This window comes from Chanos chanos, chromosome 2 (genome assembly GCF_902362185.1).
Source record: "Chanos chanos chromosome 2, fChaCha1.1, whole genome shotgun sequence".
NCBI lineage: Eukaryota > Metazoa > Chordata > Actinopteri > Gonorynchiformes > Chanidae > Chanos > Chanos chanos.
The window spans coordinates 8,343,872-8,366,271 of NC_044496.1; the positions used below are offsets into that span (position 1 = coordinate 8,343,872).

Consider the following 22,400-nt stretch of genomic DNA (forward strand, 5'->3'; position numbering starts at 1 on the left):
GGCTATGCTACCGCCATTACCCTGCACCGTTAGCCTGTACAGCTTCAAGCAGAAATAATATGGAAATGCAACCGGGCAGGGTGAAAAGAAGCCGCGGCTAAAGATGAACGCACTAATCTTCACCTTACCAGACTGACGGCAGGGTCATGCCACCGCGGCAGATCGGGACCAATTCGCAACTGGTGATCGCAGGTTGGGAGGAAAAAAAAAAAGAGGATTTTAAAAAAAAAAAACCTGTACCTGCAGAAACATACAGTTTCGGGAGATGTGTGTATATGTAAAGTTAATCAGTGAGGAGTGACTCAGAGGCTGAGGGAGAGAAGAGAGTGTGACTGAATGACTGAGTGAGAGTGAGTACAGTGCACGGTGCACGAAGCGCTTGGTATCGCCATGGCAGCCACAATCCCACCCGCGTTCTGCAGGTGTGTGAGTCACCAGCAGCTCCACAAAGCAAAAGGACACTGCATAGAGATGCAATCTCTCATTCTTTCTGTGTCATTGTCTGTCTAGCCCTCTCAATAATTCACTTTCTGTCTATTATTCTCTCTCTGTCTCTTTTTCCATCTCTTTCTTTTTTTCTCTAATAAACAAAAACACACGACAATGTATACTGCTAAAATAACCAATGTATAGGCAGTGAACAGACTCACACACCCACTCATACTCTCCATCATTCATACGAACATAGTTCTGCACATCTCTGAAACAGATTCTCTTAATGTGACAGCTCTTGCTACACTATTTCAGTTCTCACTGACCGTACAACTGAGTCCTTTCTTTCCTCTTGCCTTCACACACACTGACACATTCGAATTGAGCCTATGGTCTTCTAGCTGTGCTCTGGTACAATTACTAAGTTGGCCAGTGCTGTTTGATAATGATGGTAAGGACCGTACTTTGGCAGAGTTAGGGGGAGAGACAGAAAGAGAGAAAGAGAGACAGAGAGTCAGGGAACTAGCAAGACACTTCTCTTGTCTCACCTGCTAATAGAATCCTAGCAGGGAGCATCTCAGCCTGAGCCCTCATCACAAGGAACTAGGGCGTTTTCACACCTGGTTCGGTTCATTTGCTGAGGTTCGAATCAGAGTCCATTTGAGGGAGGGGAAAAAAAAAAAAAAAAACATCCCTGGGTCTGGCCTGGGTTTTACAGCACCATGTACCAATTACATTTTAAACAGCACCATCTCCATGTGACATTTCAAGAGTAGCACAGGGCCACCGTATCAGACTGGTCAAATTAGCCCTTTAGGAGGCAGCTTGCTCTTTCACTTGTTGCAAACCACACTGCAGTTTGTGTGAAACGGGCACGAGACCATCTATGTCGCGTGGCTTCACATGCACTTTTCTGTCGCAAATACAGGAACAGAATAAACTCATGTTCATTTGGTAATGAACTTGGATCTTAACTGTCCTTGGATCTTAACTGGCAAAAAAAAAAAAAAAAGACCAATACATATGTATGTATGAGTGTGAATCTGTGTGTCAGGGGAGGGTATATATAGAAATGTTGTCAGGTCTGTAGATCTGAGATGAATGAGGAGATAGTGGTAGAAGTGTGGAAAAGGTCATGTTACGAATGATCTCTCTCTCTCTCTCTCTCTCTCTTTCTGTACATTTCTATTCCTGCACTCATTAGTTGATCCTTTAACTTGTTCATGGGACTCTCAACTTTCCTTTTATCCATTTGTGAACCCACACATTCCACACATGCACCAATACAGCTACTACTTATGACCAGCATTTCAAGTATTCTGATTCATAAAATTGTACAGATGAAATGTATTTATTTTTTTATCAAGTGAGTACAAAATCGATATAAGTTAGGACATATGCAGTAAATGAGGCGTTCAGAGGAGAGCTGACAAAATTTGTGGTCTCAGTGCACTGAAAGTGACCCCCTGGGGTCGACACGAATTTGACCCACACTGATTCATCGCTTCACGGCGGCTCTGAGTTTAGCTGACCGTCCTCTTGGGTTTTCCTGTACTTCCTCCTCCTGTGGTTTCACCACCTTCCTCAGCAGGTTAACCCAAACACCATTCTCCCTCCCCGTCTTCTCCTCCTCTTCCTCTTCTGCTCCTTCCTCCTCTTCGTCCTCTCTGGGGGCCCTCGCCCGTTGACGGACGCTGCGTCGGACCGGGGCAGCCAGGTCCTCCCCGCGGAGGAAGCGCTTGACCAGCCGGTCCTCCAGAGAATGGAAGGTGAGGACACAGAGTTTGCCCCCAGGTTTCAGGTAGGTTTCAGCGGCCCGCAGCCCAGCGTGTAACTCGTTCAGTTCGTCGTTCACAAACATACGCAGCGCCTGGAAGGTCTTGGTGGCGACGTGCGAGGGCCTCTGGAGTCGATCACGTCGGGCGTAGAGGGCGCATGCCGGAAAGGCTCCTGAGAGTAAAGAGAGGGAAGGAATGAACAGTCGCATAATCATTCAGTACATGTCACTCCTTCGGTATGGGTTGAATGTGAGTGTATGCACTTAGCAAGAGTTGAAATATTACTGATTCAAAAAACTGATGTAAAAAAAACTAACAAAATATGAAATCTGCCTAATATTTGACCCAAAGCAACACTTGTTAAAAATAGAAATATTAGAGTGGGCTAAGCATCAATCTTCGCAACGTTATCATTTTACATACCATGCTATTCCTTACATATGTATATTGTTATAAATATATACTAACATTAATTTCTACATACATTATTACAGTTCAACTAACATTAATTTGTACATTATTAGGATACAATTCAACAGTCACTATTATACTGAGCCTATTACATTTCTTAACTCCAATGCAGATCAACTTAACAAAAACAATACGATTTTCAAATTGATCCATTATTCATCATCATCATCATCATCATCATGATCAAGGCCTAGTGATGTCACTTAAGATACCTTATTTCATGGAAACTGTTCATCCAATGAGTAACAAGCAAAGTCTTAAGGGCCCAAGAAATCATTTCCTCTATCAGTTTTAAAAATCTCCGGTTAGCATGCACAGAGGATACAGCATAATGGAACAAATAAGCCCAGCTTGCCAAAGCTAACAGCAGGGGCATCAGGAGGGAGACTTAATCTTACATGACTTTAAAAGCAACATGCACCCATAGGTGGGAATTTTTTTTTAATTTTTTTTTTTATCTCGCCTCAACACGACTTAAACGAAAAAAAACAAAATGAAATCTAAGTTTCAGGGGTTTTCAGAATTAAATGAGTGCCTTGTGCGGGGGTTTGTCTCTCATTATTAGGAAGCACCCCCTCAGAACTGTTCCTGTTAAAAGTCCAATTTCACCAGCTCGAGCTTTTTATCTCAGCGCACTCTTTAGAGGGTTACGTGCAAGCTAACATGCTTTGTCGTACACGTATGGGGGGCTCTTTCTATTTGCGAGCTGGTCTTCTTTTCAATGGGTCACCTGTTAGCTTGCTAAATATAACTCGTAAGATTTTCAGCATAAACACAATATCAAGCTGTATAGATAAGATTTGCAGCACCAGTGTGAAGCACTGTGTCCTTTCCCAAGACTCTTCCCAGATCAAAATAACAAAAGAGAATACAGCTGGACACAATATTTGGACAGTAGAACCTCTGGCATTGTTCCCATGAGCAGACAGAACTAAAGCATATTTTTTTAGTTGGACGCTATCTTTGTAAATAGATGGATGAGGGCTTTTCTCTGGAAGAGAGCGGGAAAAGGGAAAGAGAAACGGAGGGGCACGACCTCTCAACGCGTTGTGACGACACTACAATGTTGACCTTACCACTTGGTGTGACCTAACAGATATTTCTCACTGATAAATACTCTTTCTGATGACGAACTAGAATAGGATTCCGTGTGGTTCTAATACCTCTGTTAACCTTTCACTAAACTTGCTTTGATATTTCTTTGTGCTTTAACCTGTCAATCGTTCTTGGATCATTTTCACACATTCATGGCCCATTTGGACTTGTGTAATTTGTATATTTGTGCTTAGTGAGAGAAAGGAAATGTTGGATTTTTCATGCACTGCAATTTAAAAAAGGAAGGCCTTCCTTTTTTAAATGGCTTCTTCAAGAATTTTCAGTCTTCTTTCTATTTTTCATCACTGCTTTGCAACCAAGCAAAAGTGTTCTATCAAAAGCAGCAAAACACTATAAAAATTACACTATTATAAAGAACATTATACAAAAGAATGGTTGTAATTAACAAATAGTTAATAGGTTTTTTTAATCCATCGAATGCAGCGCATGTACTAAACTGCAATGACTCCTCAGTGACAAAGGAGTGAGAGACCTGATGTGGGATTTCACAAGATTTTCTCCTCACACCCACAAAACAATGTTTATTTCCCCTCTTATCCATTTATTGCTCTTCCAAAGGCACGATTTCCTCATATTGGATAATATGGGGGGGGGAGGGGGGGGGGCTCCAGAGAGCAACTCGATAATGTATGGCACGAAACAGAGGCTCGGTGAGTATACACTGTTTCCCACGGCGATAAGAGACACGGTATAGTTCTGCCAACAACACCGCAATATGAGCATTCGATTGGCTGCGTCATGAAATTTTTTAAAAAACCTGGAAACATATCTTAAAAATCATATTCTCCTCCTTATGTGAATTCTCCTTACATCTTTTATGAACGTGATGCTTCATTTCTTTAATAATTCATCGTGAAAATATTAAGACTTTAAAAACATTACCGGGTACAAAAAAAAAAAAAGAAATCATGATTTGATTTGTATACTACTTAGCAAAGACACGGTGTTACTGATTCAGGGCCCTCTCTAAGGTTATCAACTATCTGTTTGTTCTTACATTTTGATGAATATGTGAGGGAAAGGGCACAGAAGGGGAAGATGGTGGAATGGAGAAAAGGGTGTAGCATTTCTTTCATCCTGCATGTCTACGCTATGAGAATGACTCACTGACCGATAAGACCATGGGCCCCCGTCCAGCCTCTCTGTCTCTCTCTTTCTTTCAGCTGCCTTTAGAAGAGTAGGACAGACAGGGGGGAAGGAGTAAAAAGTAAAAGAAGTCTAGATAGATAGACGTGTACTATCTTAAACAAGCAATTTGGAAAAAAAGAAAGACACCAAATTGCAAAGATCATGACAGAGTACAAACAAATAAAACCAAAATGAACGTTTGGTTTGTAACTACAAAACAAATAAAGGAACTGAGGCCTCTCATAACTGAAAGGTGAGATCATAATGGGGGATACCAGTGGCATCATTTGGGAGTAATCTTGTAACTGGATTGGCCCTGGGTCTTCCATATCAAGGTTCTGAATTAAATCCACCATCACCAAGACAACGACAAACATTTCATGCCACTGTCAGTCACAGATGATCAAATCTGTGCTATCTCCATTCTGGTTGCACTTCCAACTACCAAAACTAAAGCAACAAGGTTTCTCACAGTATCTGTATTTGCGCTTTTTTTTTTTGTCTGTAAATAACGTCCAGTCTGAGATATGTTTTGCCATACCTTGCCACAGGCCTGTTGTGCATCAGAGGGGAGATTAGATGATACATCTTCCCCGTTAAAGTGGTTCTACGGGTAAAACAAACATTTCCAATCTGATATACGGTCTTTTGAAGACATGGGCAGATGCTACACTGATAACTGAGGGGCAGAAAGATAGTGGTTAGGTGAGCAGTAGAAGCCACGTTTTGGTTTCATTTCTCCCCTGCATAACTGGCATGGAATTGAGAGCCATTGTTCTGAAAAAAAAGAGAGAAAGAGAGAGAAGGTGGGGTTTTACTGCACAAAATGATAAAGTCTGGGACTCCGTAATTAACCCTGTGGACACCCTGAAATAAAATAAAATAAAATGAAATTTACCTGAAAATAAACTTAAAACATTTTTTTTTTGTCGTGCTAATCCTTCAGTGTCCATTACTGGGTTTGTGTGAAAAAAAAGTCAATTCAGAATTCAGAAAAATATTATTGTTACGGAGTTTGCTTTGATTTTCAGACCGCTTTACCCTCAAAATAATGAGCCTCTGCCATCTGTTCTCTTAGCTAACAAGAGTGTGTAGGCCTATACGTCACATAAAGGGGGTTCACTGCATGATGCTATTCAGAACTACATTCAGAACTTGTTTTTTTGCCATGCGTATCCATGCATGCTGCGATTCATCTAGCTATGTTATGCACATCCTTGGCGATAGCATTCTACATAGGTAATTTATTGTATTCCACAATACTTAACTGTTCACCTAAACAGTGAAGCAAGAATGGGACCCCTCTGATTACGCCGGGGGGGGGTATTTTGCACACACTGGGTTACACAGATCATTTAGTCAAAGTCTTCACAAGCATATTTAAGACCATATCAAAGAATAATTTTGAACCTGAAAGTTGAATTATATATTTCATTTCATATGAAATTAACGAATTGTTATATATTTCATTTCTTCAATAACCTTCTTCACTGAATGTCAGTTAAAACACTTTTTTAAAGTGCAGGACAATGTGACTTCAGACAGAGAGTTAAGATGAGTTCTACTGCAGTTCTTCAGAGGAGGCGGAGAAAAAAAAAAAAAAAAAAAGCTGGAGAATTTTGCAAAATTAAAGTCATTTGTCAATTGTATAATCACCCAAGTAAACAGCCTCAAAACTACACATAATTTCTATTAATATGTATTTATGATTCAAGTAGAAAACACAAAATTCAATCCAAATATAATATTAATTTTCCATTAGGCCGTGTTTTGTCTCTGCACTGTTAGCACATCTCATGACAGAATTGAATCCAAAGTCCCTGCGGTCTGATGAAGAAATCATATTAAAACACGGAGAGCCATGAAGGTTAAAATACTCTATTTATATTCTAATAATTTTGGGAGCACTGTCAGCGTGCAGGGTTGCTGGTGGTCCTGTTGGAACCCTTAATTACTTCATATCCTTTTTTTAATTTGTTGTCTCTGCCCCAGTGTGCTCATTAGACACGTAGACTTTTCAATGTTATTTCTGTAGATAAACCGAGCTGAAAAGCACACCTGTATTTACCCAAGGTCCAGGATATTGAATGACATCACAGGGGCAAACATGAGCCCTGTCTCCGTTACGCTAAGAGCAAATCAAAGTACTCTCCCCCATCAGAGGCACAGACAACTATACTACACGTAACAGCCCATTACGCTACCATAACTGACCCAAAGGTATTACGACCTCATATTTCTTCTTCAATTTGCTTTTCTCCGCTGTTAAGCAACTTAGCCGATCACTGAGAGGAGGATGAGTGAGTGAATTAAGAATAATGAAAATAACATAACGAGATACGAATGTGGCGTGTGAAATATGAGGATATTAAGAAGCTCAAACGCTGAAATGTGGGGCACAGGAGAGCTCTGCTCCTATAGCTAGGACACACTGTTCCAGAGACACTGCTGGTACTTCAGCCTAGAGCTCTTAAAGAAACAGGGGTCTATTCCTGAAGGGCTAAGAGATGTCTGTGGCAAGGCTGACATGAACATCAGGTGGTTCTCATGCCTTAGCACCGCAGTCCTGACTCCAGAACACCGGGCACTGGTGTGTTAATAACAACCAAATTACAGCAGGAGAAAGGACCGGCTGAGCTACTTCAAATTGGCACACTACACCCCTAGAACATGACACCCTGGACCGGGTGAATCTGGAAGGGCGGTGGGAGGGAGTTCTGAAAATCTATTGGTTATTCCAGCACGAGGCAGTTCTAAAAGCTGGTTTAGCTTGCGTTGGCGAGACTCTGTTTGTAAACATCTGACACATTGTTTTTCAATCTGGGATTGCCACCTCAGGTTTAGCCCCCGTGACGGACGGTGAATTCACTTAATGTTTTCAGACAGCGCCGTTTTACGCTCCGTTCCTTGAAAGCCCAGATAAAGACTAACACCAGCGCACCCTACGTCGGTGGAACATCAGCTGGTTTTATGCAGAGCGGTAGAGAGGAGTAATACTTCATTATTAGCTCATAAATCCTCTTTTATAAAAGCAACCAGGCACACAGGGACAAAGTACATCATGAATATTGTCCGGGCTTGGAGTGCTGTACTGCCATTGGCTGAGGAGGAGCCCTCAGAGGAGCAGGGCTTGTGTAGCGTGTTGGTTGTTATTAGTTTTCGTCCGCCAGAACAACTCTCCCGGCAGCTGTTGCTGGATTACCCAGCAGCGTCTTGCGTCACTGCCTCGCCGTATTCGTCAACGGAAAAAAACGGCCGAGGCCTCGTGCCGAAAGGAAGCTAAACACCGGCAAAAAAAAACAAAAAAAAAAACGTTCAAACGTTCATCTTCCCCTAGAGATGAAATTCTGCATTTCTGCGCTTTTAACATGAAAGACAGAGCCTCTGGGCAAATTGCACCGAATCAATCAATTAAATTATCGATTAAGATAAAGCAAAAAGAAATACTGATCACGTACGCAAGCTAAATGGCTTAACTGATACTAACGAATTAACAGACAGAGAAAAGACTATGTTCATCAATCACAACTGAGTGCCAATGTTATTATACCACAATACTATCAGTATTGACTGCGAGAGATAGCACTGAGTGAAATGAAGAGAAAGTGAAGGATATAGTTTCGGTTCGAGAGAGCTATATCTCCCTTAATGAAAGAGACGGCTCTGAGGACTGAAGCAAAAGTCCAGAACAGTTCTGAGAGACTCAGAAAGAAAAAACTGAAGATCAATTCTAATCAGAGGCACAACAAGGCTCCACTCCAACCAGTGATCAATATATTCATGATTAGCCTCTAACGCAGATATTACAGCATGAGCATGGTCTTAAACAACTGTTTAACTGCACTGTCGAAAGCTAAGAGTGTTTTCCAAATAAATCACTTTTTGTTTTAGATGTTACCTTGGTGCAAAATGAAAGGCCCAAGTACACAAACCCCATCGACAGTCATTAACAGTTCCACCTCACACTCAAACTAAACTACTGCAGTGATATGTTACCTTGACCGTGCTGATGTAGTGGACCATTCAATCCAATGACATTTTAAAAGCCTGTTTGTTTGTTTGTTTTTAATTTCAGCACTATTTTGGATACATTCATTACAAAAATATCTACCCTAGTCTTTTCACTAGGTAGTGTGGATCAATATTCAACTATTGCTACTCGCACAAAACTCACATGGTGTCAGTAATTTTGCAGGAGCATTTCGTGTGGTGAAATGTTCTCAGGGGAAAATTGAGCGATGGGCAAAACAAGACAGGCGACCAAAGAGCGCTATTCATTTTCTTCTCAGTGAATGCTGAAAAACAAAAAAGCCTTGAGAAAACTCTGATTTTTCATTCATCCGTATACTACAAATGGAAAGTTTGATTTTTCTCTGAAGAATGCCAGAATACTTCTCAGAACCTTTTTTTTTTTTTTTTTTTTTTTTTTTTTTTACCCCATTAATCAGGCTCTTATTAAATAAACCAAAATCATCATAATGAAATGATATATGAAACTCCAATTACAGCGCAGACGGAGTGTCCAGTCATACTTTAACTGCTTTGTTTCAGATGTCATAAAATAAAATGTTGTGAGACATCTCTGTAATCCAGAACAACTCGCAACCAGCACTGAGTCATTCACATAATATACGTAATAGTCAGAGAATTCACTAACGTCATACAGACGCTAACTGGCTCATACGAAATAGGAGCAAAGCCAGCGACACAGTACTGTAGGTGAGTGACGACACACTCTTAAACAACACGCCATGAGCAATTCGCTCATAGTATTTGGTCTTCTCCAACCAGCCTATCAGAAAGGACCCGCACAGCAGTTCAGCTGCTAGTTGGCTAACAACCATTTCATACGGTGCACAGCTTCTTAAGAGCTGCCCTGACAAACTTAAAATTTTACAGTTCAAACTTACTATATATTTTATTACATAAAGAGCAAAATAAATAAATAAAAAAAAATAAATAACTTATTATTTATAACTACTTTAGTCAAAGTACAACTAATTTAGTCAGATATTCGATTAAATCTTCCATTGAGATTTTGCCTAAAATAAAATCACATAAAAAACAAGGTTTTGCTTAAAATCAAATCAAATGAAAATTCTTAAACTGACTCAACTGATGTTTAAACCAGATGGAGGTCTGTGCTGAGCGGTGGTATTGACATGGTGGTGGGTGGAGGCTGATAATGGTGCAAGAGTGACTGACATTCTGGCCTGGGGCCAGTTTTATTATGTGTCTGAATGCGATTACTGTGGGACTAACACACTGAGAGCTGGTGTGGGGTCAGAGAGGAGTCTCTGGAGGGATGGCAACGTGATTTCCTGTCACAAGCTGTATTCATATTGATGAGAATATTATACATGGCCCCCTCTGCCATGGTGTTACATTAACACCTCCGAGCTTTGGGGTTCCAAATCCCGCGGCAGGGTCCTGCTGGTCTTTTATAGCCCTGATCCAGGCTCTTAACAACCCGGTTTAACAAATGAATTTTCTCAACACAAAGAAAAAAAGAAAAAGAAAAAAAAACAAAAAAAAAACAAACAAAGTTTAATAGAAGGTAGCAGGTGTGAGCGGTTGGTGGTGATAATTAAACAACAAAAAATCTACAAGTTACTTTGTCTAACAGTTGAAATCAATACCTAAGATAATGAAGAAAAAAAAAGAGAAAAACAAAAGAGGAAAAGTCATTTTTATGTGCGTAGCAGGGTGGATGTGATAGCTAGCCAAGTGAAGGTGCTGAGAACAGTATAGGGGGGGTGCAGTCATCAGCCAACTCCCAGGACACCTCTATTTACTGAGTAACTCCACCTTCCTTAAACTACCCCCCTAAAATGTCACACACGCACACGCACACACACACACAGGGACACAAAGGCACGCACACGGGGATACACACGCACGCACACACGCATAAACGCACACAAAGGGACACACACACACACAGGGACACTCTCTCTCTCTCTCTCTCTCTCTCTCTCTCTCTCTGTCTGTCTCTGTCTCTCTCTCTCTCTCTCTCTCTACCCCGTCACTTGCATCCCCGAGCAACAGCGAAGCTAGCAGCCTGCGGATGACCCCAGGGGCCTGTGTGAGTCGGGACCTTCCGGATTGATTGGAATAAACATTGGTGTTGACTCGCTCGGCTCTTCAAAGAAGATCAAACAACTGCCCTCTGTCGCACCTGTTCTCCCGGCGTGACGCACGTGCCTGCCTCGTGCTACCGTCATCCGCTGAACTGTCACTCTCTCTCTCTCTCTCTCTCTCTCTCTCTTTCTTTCTTTTTCTCTCTGTCACACACACCACCACCACCGGGAGGAAATAAAATAGGAACAACAAATATAAAGCAGATGATAAATATTATATTATCAACCACTGCACTGACGCAGCATGGGGAGTGCGTATGTGTTAGTAAGTATGCGTGTGTGTGTGTGTGTGTGTGTGTGTGTGTGTGTGTTGGCAGGGGTGTGTCAGAGAGGACAGACGGGGGGGGGGGGGGGTAGGGGGGTGGGGGTTAGTGATAGAAACAAATCAAAGGAAACAAGCAGGGGAAGCAGGAGAAGAAAGGAGCGATTGTCTAAACAAGGGGGGGGGGGGGGGAACAACAAAACAAAACAAAAAAACATGGAACCCCACCCCGCGGCAACACGCTTGCTGCCTCTCTTTCCCTTCTCTTCCTCTCTCTTTATTAACAACCCTCATCGGAGAGAGAGAGAGATAGGAGAAAACATACACAAATAAAGGAGAGAAAGAGCAGGATGAAGCTTTCGGATTAGCGACGGCGTGATTTTTTTTTTTTTTTTTTATTCGGGGACAAATAGGTCCCAGAGGGAGATGCAGGATTAATTTTTACCCCCCCCCCCTCCTCCTTTCTTTCTTTCTTTCTTTCTTTCTTTTGCTCGATGCCTGGGAGACGGTGTAGGGAATTAATGAGGGGTACCTGCCACAACGCTGGCCAGCTGCTGGGTCCGGCCGATAGGGTAGACTCTGCGTGCCTGCACGATGGCCGCGGCTATTTTCTTGGCGTGCCTCTCCTCCCCGTACGCGGCCAGAATGGACGCAAGCGCCTGTTGATCTAAGGCGTTGACAGCGTCAGCCGCGCGAGGCATGTCGGGGTACCTACGCACAAAGAAGAACCCAATTAAACCCCTTGACGTCACAGGTCCTCATTGACAGGGAGAGACCTGACAGCTCGTAGACACTAGCGAAAACTCCTCCCCCCTCTCTCTCCCTCCCTCTCTCTCTCTATACCCACTCTTGGAGATGTGGGCTTGAGATCTTTAAAAAAAAAAAAAAAGAAGAAGAAGAAAGAACGAGAGAGAGAAAAAGGGAGAAAGATGTAGCTATTCATAAATAAATACAGTCGACTGTCCAAGTGCCTTATCTACGTATTCATCTATCACATGTTGATCTCTGTTATCGTGTAGGCATACTTTATTCTTATACAAAATAGAGGCGGGGGTGGGGGGTAATTAAACAGGATATAGACATTCCTAGACTGAAAGGAAACATCTGATTAATCAAGCAATCAAATACATGAGAGGGTTTGAAAACATACATTCACTATTATTCTTCAAAAACAATGTGTATGGAAGTAGTACTTGACAAGACCACTCAAACATCACAAAACATGAATGACAGTCTTTAGAAAGATGTTAATTTCCTTCCTCTTTCTTCTGAGGCTGAATGGGCATACTACATCATATCAAATGGGTTTTAGCAAAAAAAAAAAAGAAAAAAAAGCAAAGAACTGTTTGAATCACTATCTTTCCCAGCGATTATAAAATCTAGTTAAACAAATTCTCATTAACAGCTACACCTGTCATGAATGGACTTTGATAGTGCAGGCATCATTGTCAAACCAGGGAAAATGGCTTCCTGTTCCAAATCAGTTGTTTTCGCTAATGGCAGTACTCTAAAAATATGACCACGAGAACATTCTGTAACTTCACATGACACAAGAGATATCATATACTCAAACTTACTGCTCTAGCAGCTACATTATATAGCTGGCAACTACAACTATAGTCATGAGAAACTAAGTGGGCTCACCATCTGTTGTGAGTCTCTCTAGATATTTCAATGTTAACAAACAAGAGAGCATTAAATCATATTTTTGCCCACAAAGACAGGAAAAATGGCTACCAACCTACTCAAGCAGCAGTATATTTTTACAGCGTGATAAACCAACAATGGGAACTTAACTGGTTGTGTATCTTCTATAAAGACTTCAACTACGAATTGAAATTCAAAGTTATTCAAAGGTTATATTTTAAATCAGGTCATTTTATATTAATTACCATGCTAAATAATCATCCTGGCGCATCATTAAATAAGCTCATTGCCGTCTATTCATTTTTTTCTGGGGTTTTTTTTTTTTTTTTTTGTAGCTCTAGTTCAAGACAAAGACAAAGAATCGCTTTTACAGACGGCTTTGGAAATGAGAGGGCTAAAAGGTTTTCTCCTGTGAGGGCAGCTGCAGTCGGTCAGATGTGTCACGCAGTTTAAAAAAGTTACATATTCATATTCGCCGTCCCTGTGGAGATCGCCTGTGTGGCCTCTGTGTTCGGGGGTGAGCACCACACTGTGGGCTGGCCAGTAACTCCACTCCATCCTCTCTCTCTCTCTCTCTCTCTCTCTCTCTTTTTTTCCTACCTCCTCCTTCCATCCTCAAGCACTCCATCTCACCCTCAGAGGAGTAACTTTAAGAGTGCAGGTGGGCGAGCTAGTGGCTAATGTTATTCATCATCTCACTGGAAACTTCTCGGCAACTTAATTTAGGTATGAGTGACTGAGCTCTGTCTCCATTCTTCAGGATAAATGGACAGACATTAAGGAGCTGGATTAATTAGGTGAAAGTCAGATGGACGCTGTTGAGTAGAGGTTAAAGGCACTGTTGGGAGGGCGAAAACTGTGTGTTAAGGGCTAAACAGAAGGTGTTTTTCACTTTGGAGACAGAGAGATAGTTTTCTTCCGTGCTACTATGTGGTCTCACGTCTCTTTCAAAAAGTCTCTGTCAGGCTGGAGAATTTAAATTTGAGTCAATTAAAAATCAGACAATAATTTCAACATCTCAAAACAGTCTCTGTGGATAAATCCTTTCATCACAATATCGTGGTTTAACACTGTATATGGTAACATTTATGGTATGAAAAGATCCTACTTACGTGATTCCAAATATTTAAAAAAAAAAAAAATTCCAAAGAGGAAACTGGAAATAATTAAACAGGTGATGGTCACCTGCCTCACCTGTCATCCCTTAATAACATGTCTATTCTAGTCATACTGTGTATAATACTGCATTTCTGTCCAGAATGACACTTTCACACATACACACACACACACACAAAAACACAAAGACACACAGATTGAACAGTTTAGTTCACAATAGCTTATGGGGAACTATTCTTTTTTATCAACAAAAGCAAAAACCTATCATATTTTTTTGTCTTTTGAAATATTTTATTTTACCAATTAGCTTTCTCAAATTTCATGTCACTGAGAACTTATTAAAACAAAAGGTTACTATTTCAAGAGTATATTAATTGAACAATTAAGTCTGCCATGGTTATATTTCTGTGAGTAGTTCACAAATGCTGGAAACAGAAGTTGTGGAACAGGTCACGATATCAGTGTCGTCAAACCTGTCTCCATCCATCCTCATGTCTAGGGGACCGTCCTTGCTGAGTGAGAAGCCTCTATCTGGAGTGTCCATTTGCATAGAGGAACAGCCAGCGTCAAGCAGGGCACCACACAAACTCCCTGGCCCAAAACCCTTCTCCGAGAGCAGGCGTTTCAAGTCGCTAAACCTTCCCAGCAATGGTATGACTTGGCATCTGCAGAGAGAGCAAAAGAAAAGAAAAGAAAGAAAAAAAGAGAGAGAGAGAGAGAGAGAGAGAGAGAGAGAGAGAGAGAGAGAGAGAAAGTTACAAAAGTACATAAATCGGGCATTTACCTTGGGCAGACACTGGTCACATTAAACCTATTTCTGAAGTGTCCACCACTGACACAACTGTACCAAATGTTCTACTGTCTAAAAGTTGGTTGCACAGTTGCTAGGGACCTAGTGGACATCCACAGACTGCAAGAGTTCATAGAGAGGGAGAAAAAGAGTGAGTGGGGGAGGGAGAAAAAGAGAGATAGATCAAATAATATGCATCCCACAGGGAAGGTAACAAAATATCATTCGATTTATTTGTCACCTTGGAGACGAAGAGAGAAAAAGGAAAAAGAGAGACATGGAGTCTTGCTGCATCATCCATCTCACCATTTCAGCAACACACTTATGCACATGTTCCAGCAAACACACACACACACGCACACACACATACACACACACATACATGAATGCAAATATGCAAATAAACATATCTGTATGTTTGTATGTATATAGCCCTCACATACACTAACACAGAGGCTTCAATATGTACACGAGTACATTTGCATGCACACATGCATGCACACAAGCACACACACACACACACACACACACGGACGCAAACACGCGCACATGCACACGCATACACATACACACACACTAGCAGTATGGTAAAAGCACTGAGTTTCAGGCATGTTTTATTTTCAGTGTAAGTGGAGGTGGATGAGTGACGTGGGCGATGACGCCATGTCCTTTTCATCGTTAATCATTCAGATGGACCTGTGGGCGTCTGGGTATATCTATCTTCTCTTCTTTTTTTTTCTTTTTTTATTCTTCTTCTGATTCACTTTTTTCGTCTCTTTGCAAGCAGAAGAGAGGAGACTTTGCAGTCTGTAAGGTATGTAATAACGAGAGATAGGGCACGGACCACCCGCTGGTCACTGTGAAACAGACATTCATGCACATGTCACCTCTCAGATCATGCCATTCCAAGTGACAAAACCGAGCTGTGATACAACGAAACTCTTCATCTCCCACCCATAAAAGACTCACTCTCTCTCTCTCTCTCTTTCTCTCTCTCTCTTTCTCTCACACTCTCCCTCTCTCTTTCTCTTTCTCTCAAGGCTCCATCCATGTGCCAAGATAGCATACATTTTTCATGTGACCTTTCCAGACAGTGTGTGAGCTGACGATGGCCCAGGTAAGCAGCCATAGATCACCCCGCTGAGGAGCAGGTCCTCCGTGTTGGGGCAGAGGGGGCCAGACAATGGGCACGTGTGTCCGGCTCTCGTCGCCGTCGACACCTACTGCAACGATGGCGCGCGCACGTCACGGAACCCCTTTCTCATCTGCCTTAAGAACTCTGTAAAACAGAGCCGGGCAGCAGAGGAGGGAGTAGAGAATCACCTCTCTCTCTCTCTCTCTCTCTATCCTCCCCCGCCTTCTCTCTCTCCCACTCACAGCTTGGTCGGGGGGCTTTACCCATCATGTTCTGCGGTCCTTTTGTGTGCACGCCCACGGATGGGCAGAGAGAGAGAGAGAGAGAGAGAGAGAGAGAGAGAGAGATCAAGGTCTAGGGAACATCTCACCCGCCCGCGCTGCCAGGGCTTCCCTCACTGGGCTGTGGAAGTGACTCTCTCTAACTCTTTCATTACCCCCACCCCCACCCCACCCTACTGCTTCCTTTCGTTTCCACAGCACCTTCATTAATTTGTTGGAAAATCTATAGTGAGGCATACACTTTCCCCACCCACACAAACTCTCCATGGTAGCACTAAGCACACCCCCCCCCCCCCCCCCCCATCCCATCCGCCTTCCTCCGCCCCACCTCCACAGATCAGCGCGTTGTAAGGGTGAGTTCCTCTCCTAGCCAGAGTGCTCCAACAACGGGACGCTGGGTTCCGTTAAAGCCCCTTGTGCCGGACGTGAATGATTTTAAGGTCTCAGCGGCTCGGTGATTATTCTGTACGGTGTTTGTACATTGTTTCTCACCTCCTCAAAATGGGAGAGAGTCATTGGACTGAAATATACTGACTTCAGACACACTGAAGAAATGAAAGTGGAGCATCCTTCACACCATAAATGACATGTTATCAAAGCAGACAAACGGCTTGTTTTTTAGCTATGAACCTTAGGCGAAAAGAGGTTTAAGTGTCTGACGGACCGCGTGTTATGGCTTATAGCAAGACGTGCTTGGTCTCCAGTTGTGAGAGAGCTCTTAGTTTGCGTTTTGGAACGTTCTGTTGTCTCGTTGAAGAACAGCAGATGGTGCATAAATGGCTTTCAGGACTAATGGGGAGAGCAGATATCTACACAAACAACTCCAGTGTGTAAACAGCGCTCGCTGGTGTATTGACAAAGGGAAGTTGAACGTGCAGTGAGCTAGGGTCACTGAGTAACCTTCTCAACTTCAGTAGAGATGAATTAGAGCACTGAGCGGAGATTACACATATAAGGAATTTACCAACTATTTACTGGCTGTGTGAGACAACACAGCCTGGATTAGGTGGAGATTTTGGAGAGAAATCTTTAAAACAGATACACATACCTGATCTTTGATAGGTTTTAATATAGCTGTTCCACTATCCTATTTTGTCATGCTGAAATGGTGCAACAATTTAGTGGTAACTTTTTGAGGAGGGGCAGCCGTGATCATAATAGATCACAGGAAGGAATCTCACAGCGTCGGAAAAATAGTAGCTGCAAAAATATTTAAAAAAAAAACATATAGAAAGATAGTATAGAACTTTCCTGAAAATTCCAACTTGAATCACTGGTTTTTTTTTCTCTTTTCAAGTAAATAAACTGAGGCAAAATGAACAAGTTGAAACTGGTGCACAATATAAAAATTTGTTCTGTTTGCACAAATTCAATACAGCGATAGTGGTCAGTGAGAGAGCAAGAGAGACATCGAGAGAGAGAGAGAGAGAGAGAGAGAGAGAGAGAGAGAGAGAGAGAGAAATCAAAGCTAGCTCATTTTACCTGAAGAGTGAAAATGCAATGACATGGTCTGACACTACAGGATCAATAATTGAGCAAAAACACTGATTAAATCTAGAGCTCAGAGGACCCTTCCTATCCACTGCTTCAAATGTCAACTCTCTTTCAACTGAGTGACACTGCAGCCTAAACGGAGCACTAAATATCCTATACTTCCTATACTGCAATATATATATATATATATATATATATATATATATATATATATATATATATATATATGTATGTATGTATGTATGTATGTATGTATGTATGTATATGTGTGTGTGTGTGTGTATGTGTGTGTGTGTGTGTGTGTGTGTATATATATATATATATATATATATATATATATACATATATATATATGTCTGTTTTATTCCCAAAAAATGTGAAAAACTTTCAAAAGACATCTCTAAAATAACTCATTATGGATCACAAACACAGAGTTAATATGTGACATTTGCATTGAGGCATTTTTTTGAGACCTGACAAATTAAATGCGGTTACCATGGCTTCTCATGGTCGATTTATTGAGGTCTATAGGCTTTCAGTTAAGTTAAGAGAATGTTCCTCACTTCTTTCTTGCTATTGGATTTCTTCATGTCTTTAGTTTGAGAGAATTTGTGCAAATGCACCATTGCCTTCAGTTGTTGTGTTGATAGTTTGTACTTGCACGTTCATGACTGTATTCAGGTTTAAAAACAGATGCCAAATCAAACATTTGTTATGAGCCATTAATCTTTAAAAACACACACACACACACACACACACACACGCACACACACACACACACATGCACACTCATGCCCATACACATGCACACACAAGCATGTGTGCACACACACACACAGGAAAAAAAAAACACCATATCACCATAAAAACATGACTCAGTTTTGACCGTGAGATAAACCAAGTTCTGTTGAGTGGCCCATTGCCTTATATCCACTGCTTTGTGTAGGATTACAGTCTTCTGTTATTGGAACTCAGTTGTTGGGTGATTAAGGTGAAAACAAAGAATATCTCCACTAGTGTTGAGATGTGACATCACCCTTCCAACAGTACTCTAAAATTCAGCACGGCCGGTACTGTCTGACTAACCGTTGCTACTGACATTAATCAAGTTAGCCTCTGTGTCTCGTAGGCTATATGTTAAATGGGATCACATTAAGCATTTGAGTCAAGATCTGATGCTAACGATATGACAAAGTAAGAGCGGCTACATGGTGTGTCACTAGCGTGCTTGCACTGGTGGGTGAGAGAAAGACTAGTCACATATCCCACAGAGCTAACTGTTACTGTGACCATGACGACGTGAGTGCTTTAAGATCACTTGTGGCACGACCGTTTTAACATCTAATGTGGGAGAAAGGAGAAAGAGTAAGAGAGAGTGTTTTAGATTTTAGTGTTTCAGACTCCCTCAGATGTTATTTCTTTCAACCTTGAGAGAAAACACAGTTAAGTGCATAAGACAGTTTAGAAATACAACCGTGTAGAGAAAGTTATTACCTAGGTAACTATGGGAAAGACTATCCTGAAGTTGAGGGTGGATGGGTGGGTGGATGGATGGATGATTTAAAGACAGACAGTGGACAGATAGACAGCTAGACACCCAGTGCACCCAGGGAGACAAGCCAGAGGACGGCAGAAACTCAACGACTTCAGTACATTTATCGATCAAAGACAAAAACAGATCTTGAAACATTCAAAAAGTTATCCTCAATCTTTTTCAGAGTTAAAAATCCAGTACAAAAAAATGTCTCTAAGACCTTTATAGCTTTCTGTGGATCGGTGAACTCGTCACTGAATTACATATATGCCATGTTAGATAGAAGAGAGTGTGTGTGTGTGTGTGTGTGTGTGTGTGTGTGTGTGTGTGTGTGTGTGTGTGTGTTTGTATGTGTGTGTTCATATCTGCATGAAGTCGTAAATGGAATGAAGGCACAAAATGAGCTAATTTACATTGACTGCTCAAAGAAGGCTCACAGACTGCTGGTGCTGCTTGCAAATCACCAACTATGACAAGCTGGAGGCAAAAGGAACCCTATGTGAGCTCTTTGAGTGACATGACTGCCTAGCTCTCCTGTCAGCCTAGGTAACACAGTGGTTCTCCAGAAGTAGGTGTGTGTTTTCAGTCTTTTTATATTTTAGCATGTGCCTGAAATACAAATTCTAATTGGGCTATGATAAACAGATCCTAACTAACAAACAAACAAACAAGACACAGCATGTATAGATAACCCTAGCGGAATGCCGAAACGTACATCTCGCAGTACGAAATGCGGCCATGATTGTCCAATACAGCAAACAGTTAATGCAGTTTGAGAAGTGGCCAGCGTAACACCAGTGTGAAATAACGAACCACTGAAGATTCTGATCACATTCCAACTTTACTGAAAAAAAAAAAAAAAATTTCATTTACAAAACTGCAGTGCTATGGTGGGCATTAACTTCTGATGTGTTGAAAAGTTATTGACATATTTTTGGGATGTCCTTTGCAAAAAAAAAAAAAAAAAAAAAGAAGAGTTTCAAGTCAGGGTAGCAGTGGTTAAGTGGGTTAGATCTTAAAACCAGGAACATTGGGTAGGGCACCAGAGAAGCTGACCAGGAACCAGGAAGCTGCAGATTAGAATGTCCCTGCTCTTTCAATTAACCACTGTTGTTGGGTCTTTGACCAAGTAAGTTAGTTAAACCCAAAACTACTCCAGGGGTGTAGCAACATGACACTGCTGTCTCCCTGATTCTCTACCTAAGAACAAGAGCCTTAAGAAGCAACAAGCCTTCTCAATGGCTCTGTTAAGATGAAACGAAACGTTTAAAAAAAAAAAAAGAAAAAGAAACTCTCTCCTTCAAGCGGCCAGCCGTTTTGCAACAACCCTACACAAGCCTTCCTAATTGTGAAATAGATTTGATAAAAATAAATAAAATAAAAAAAATCAGTGAGATAGGGGTTGGAGTGAAATCCTCTAGAACTGCTACTCTCCAGGAGGTAGATTGTGGTGAAAGAGGTTTTCCATTCCCAGTCTATGGGATAGTCCTTTGTTTTATTTCCATGCTAAGAGGTAGCCGCTACAGCCAAGCTTTTAAAACTTCATCATCTTTATCTTTACTGGAACGTAGGGAGAGCTGTTAAATATGGCTTCCACAATTAAGTCGACATAATCGATGACGTCGACGCTGAAAATGCATAGACGTCAATATTTTAAACCGACGCATTGTTTTTTTTTTATGTTTATGAATTTACCCTTTTGATTTCTAAAACGCTTCCATTTATCATAACAAATGTTTTCACTGCATAATCGCTGCTAGGGCTGCCACTAACAACTCGTTTTCTATCGATTAATCTATCAACTAATCGCGGTAGCCCTGCTTCAAAACATAAATTCACATCTGTAGAATTAACATACAGCCGCCTTAACCAATCGGTTTATCTATCGTTCACATTACGCCGTGGACACTGTGTTCCGTTTGCTTTTCAAACAGTCTTTTCTTTTTTTTCCCTCTCTGTGTTGTTCAGTGGTGTTGGAGTCTCCTCATGTGCCTCCCACTGCACTGTTGGGGATTCCTCATCTCCTCTGTGGCTCTGTTACCCACAGAATGATTTGAGAATATGCAAAACACTTACGTAACATTTTTAAATTATTAACTTCTTTATCTGGTTTAAAAAAGAATGTTGGAGCTATAAATGCCTTATGTAAGGTCTTGTATTATTAAACAAGACAAGTTTCACAGCTCTGTGTGTGTGTGTGTGTGTGTGTGTTCACATTCCAAGTATAGGCTTCTAATTGCTTAGGAGATCAGATGCATTTATAGTTGTGTAACCACTATCGTTGAAATCATAATAAACTTGAAAGGATCATTTAAGAAAAACACATTCTCCTCCACCCTGACTGTACTCTGTCAAGTGACTGGGAAAAAAAATGGGCTTAGGTGGAATAGACGAGATGTTATTGACAGACGTGTGTGATTATCTATGTGTGTCACAGAGGAAGGATGGCCTAGAATCCAAACAGGACTAATAGGAGAATGGACAGGGACATCTGTTTTTTGTTTGATTAGAGTGATCAAAATTCAGAGTGAAAAACAAGGCTGTCTCAGCTGAACATCTCCTCAGAAATTAATCTCTGAACAAGCCATAAATATGCACAGCAATATTCCTGATTTATGGCAATACCCTATGATGTGATGAAATTAAATTATCATCACAGATATGCTCCTTTTCAAAAAAAAAGAAAAAACCCCTCTTTCTAACAGCACTGTACTAGACTGAGTAAAATCTAAAAACATAAAGTCTACTCATCAACAAAAGAGGCATATATCCATGTATACAGAGAATTGCTACCCAACTCAAACAAATACAATATATTAGCATGCAATTACAGCTCATGATCAATATTAAAAGACTTTAGGCACTGTTGTAGATGGACCTATTTGCTTTCAACAATCCACCAGAAGAAAAAAATGAATCCGAAGGTCCACAGGAGCCCAAGGCCAGGACCTACCCTTGATCATTCAGATCAGGTTTTCCCCAGAAGGTCATGTGCCAGTGTTATCCACAAGTTGCTTTGAAGATCATGTTTGTATAAGCACTCTGGGTACGCTTTCAGTGTGCAAATCACACCACA

The 22,400-nt window shown here is 41.3% G+C and overlaps 1 protein-coding gene across 1 annotated transcript in view; it reads right to left on the reverse strand.

Moving 5' to 3' along the window:
• Positions 1-1,858: 1,858 nt before the first annotated feature.
• The window catches only part of mettl15 (methyltransferase 15, mitochondrial 12S rRNA N4-cytidine), a 58,362-nt gene continuing 37,820 nt past the window's right edge, over positions 1,859-22,400 (reverse strand). Inside the window, exons 4-6 of the mRNA XM_030794156.1 lie at positions 14,564-14,755; positions 11,860-12,038; positions 1,859-2,382 (exon numbers count right to left, since the gene is read on the reverse strand). Of these exons, the coding sequence (XP_030650016.1) occupies positions 1,931-2,382; positions 11,860-12,038; positions 14,564-14,755 (823 nt within the window). The 3' untranslated portion in view covers positions 1,859-1,930. The remainder of the gene's footprint in view (positions 2,383-11,859; positions 12,039-14,563; positions 14,756-22,400) is intronic.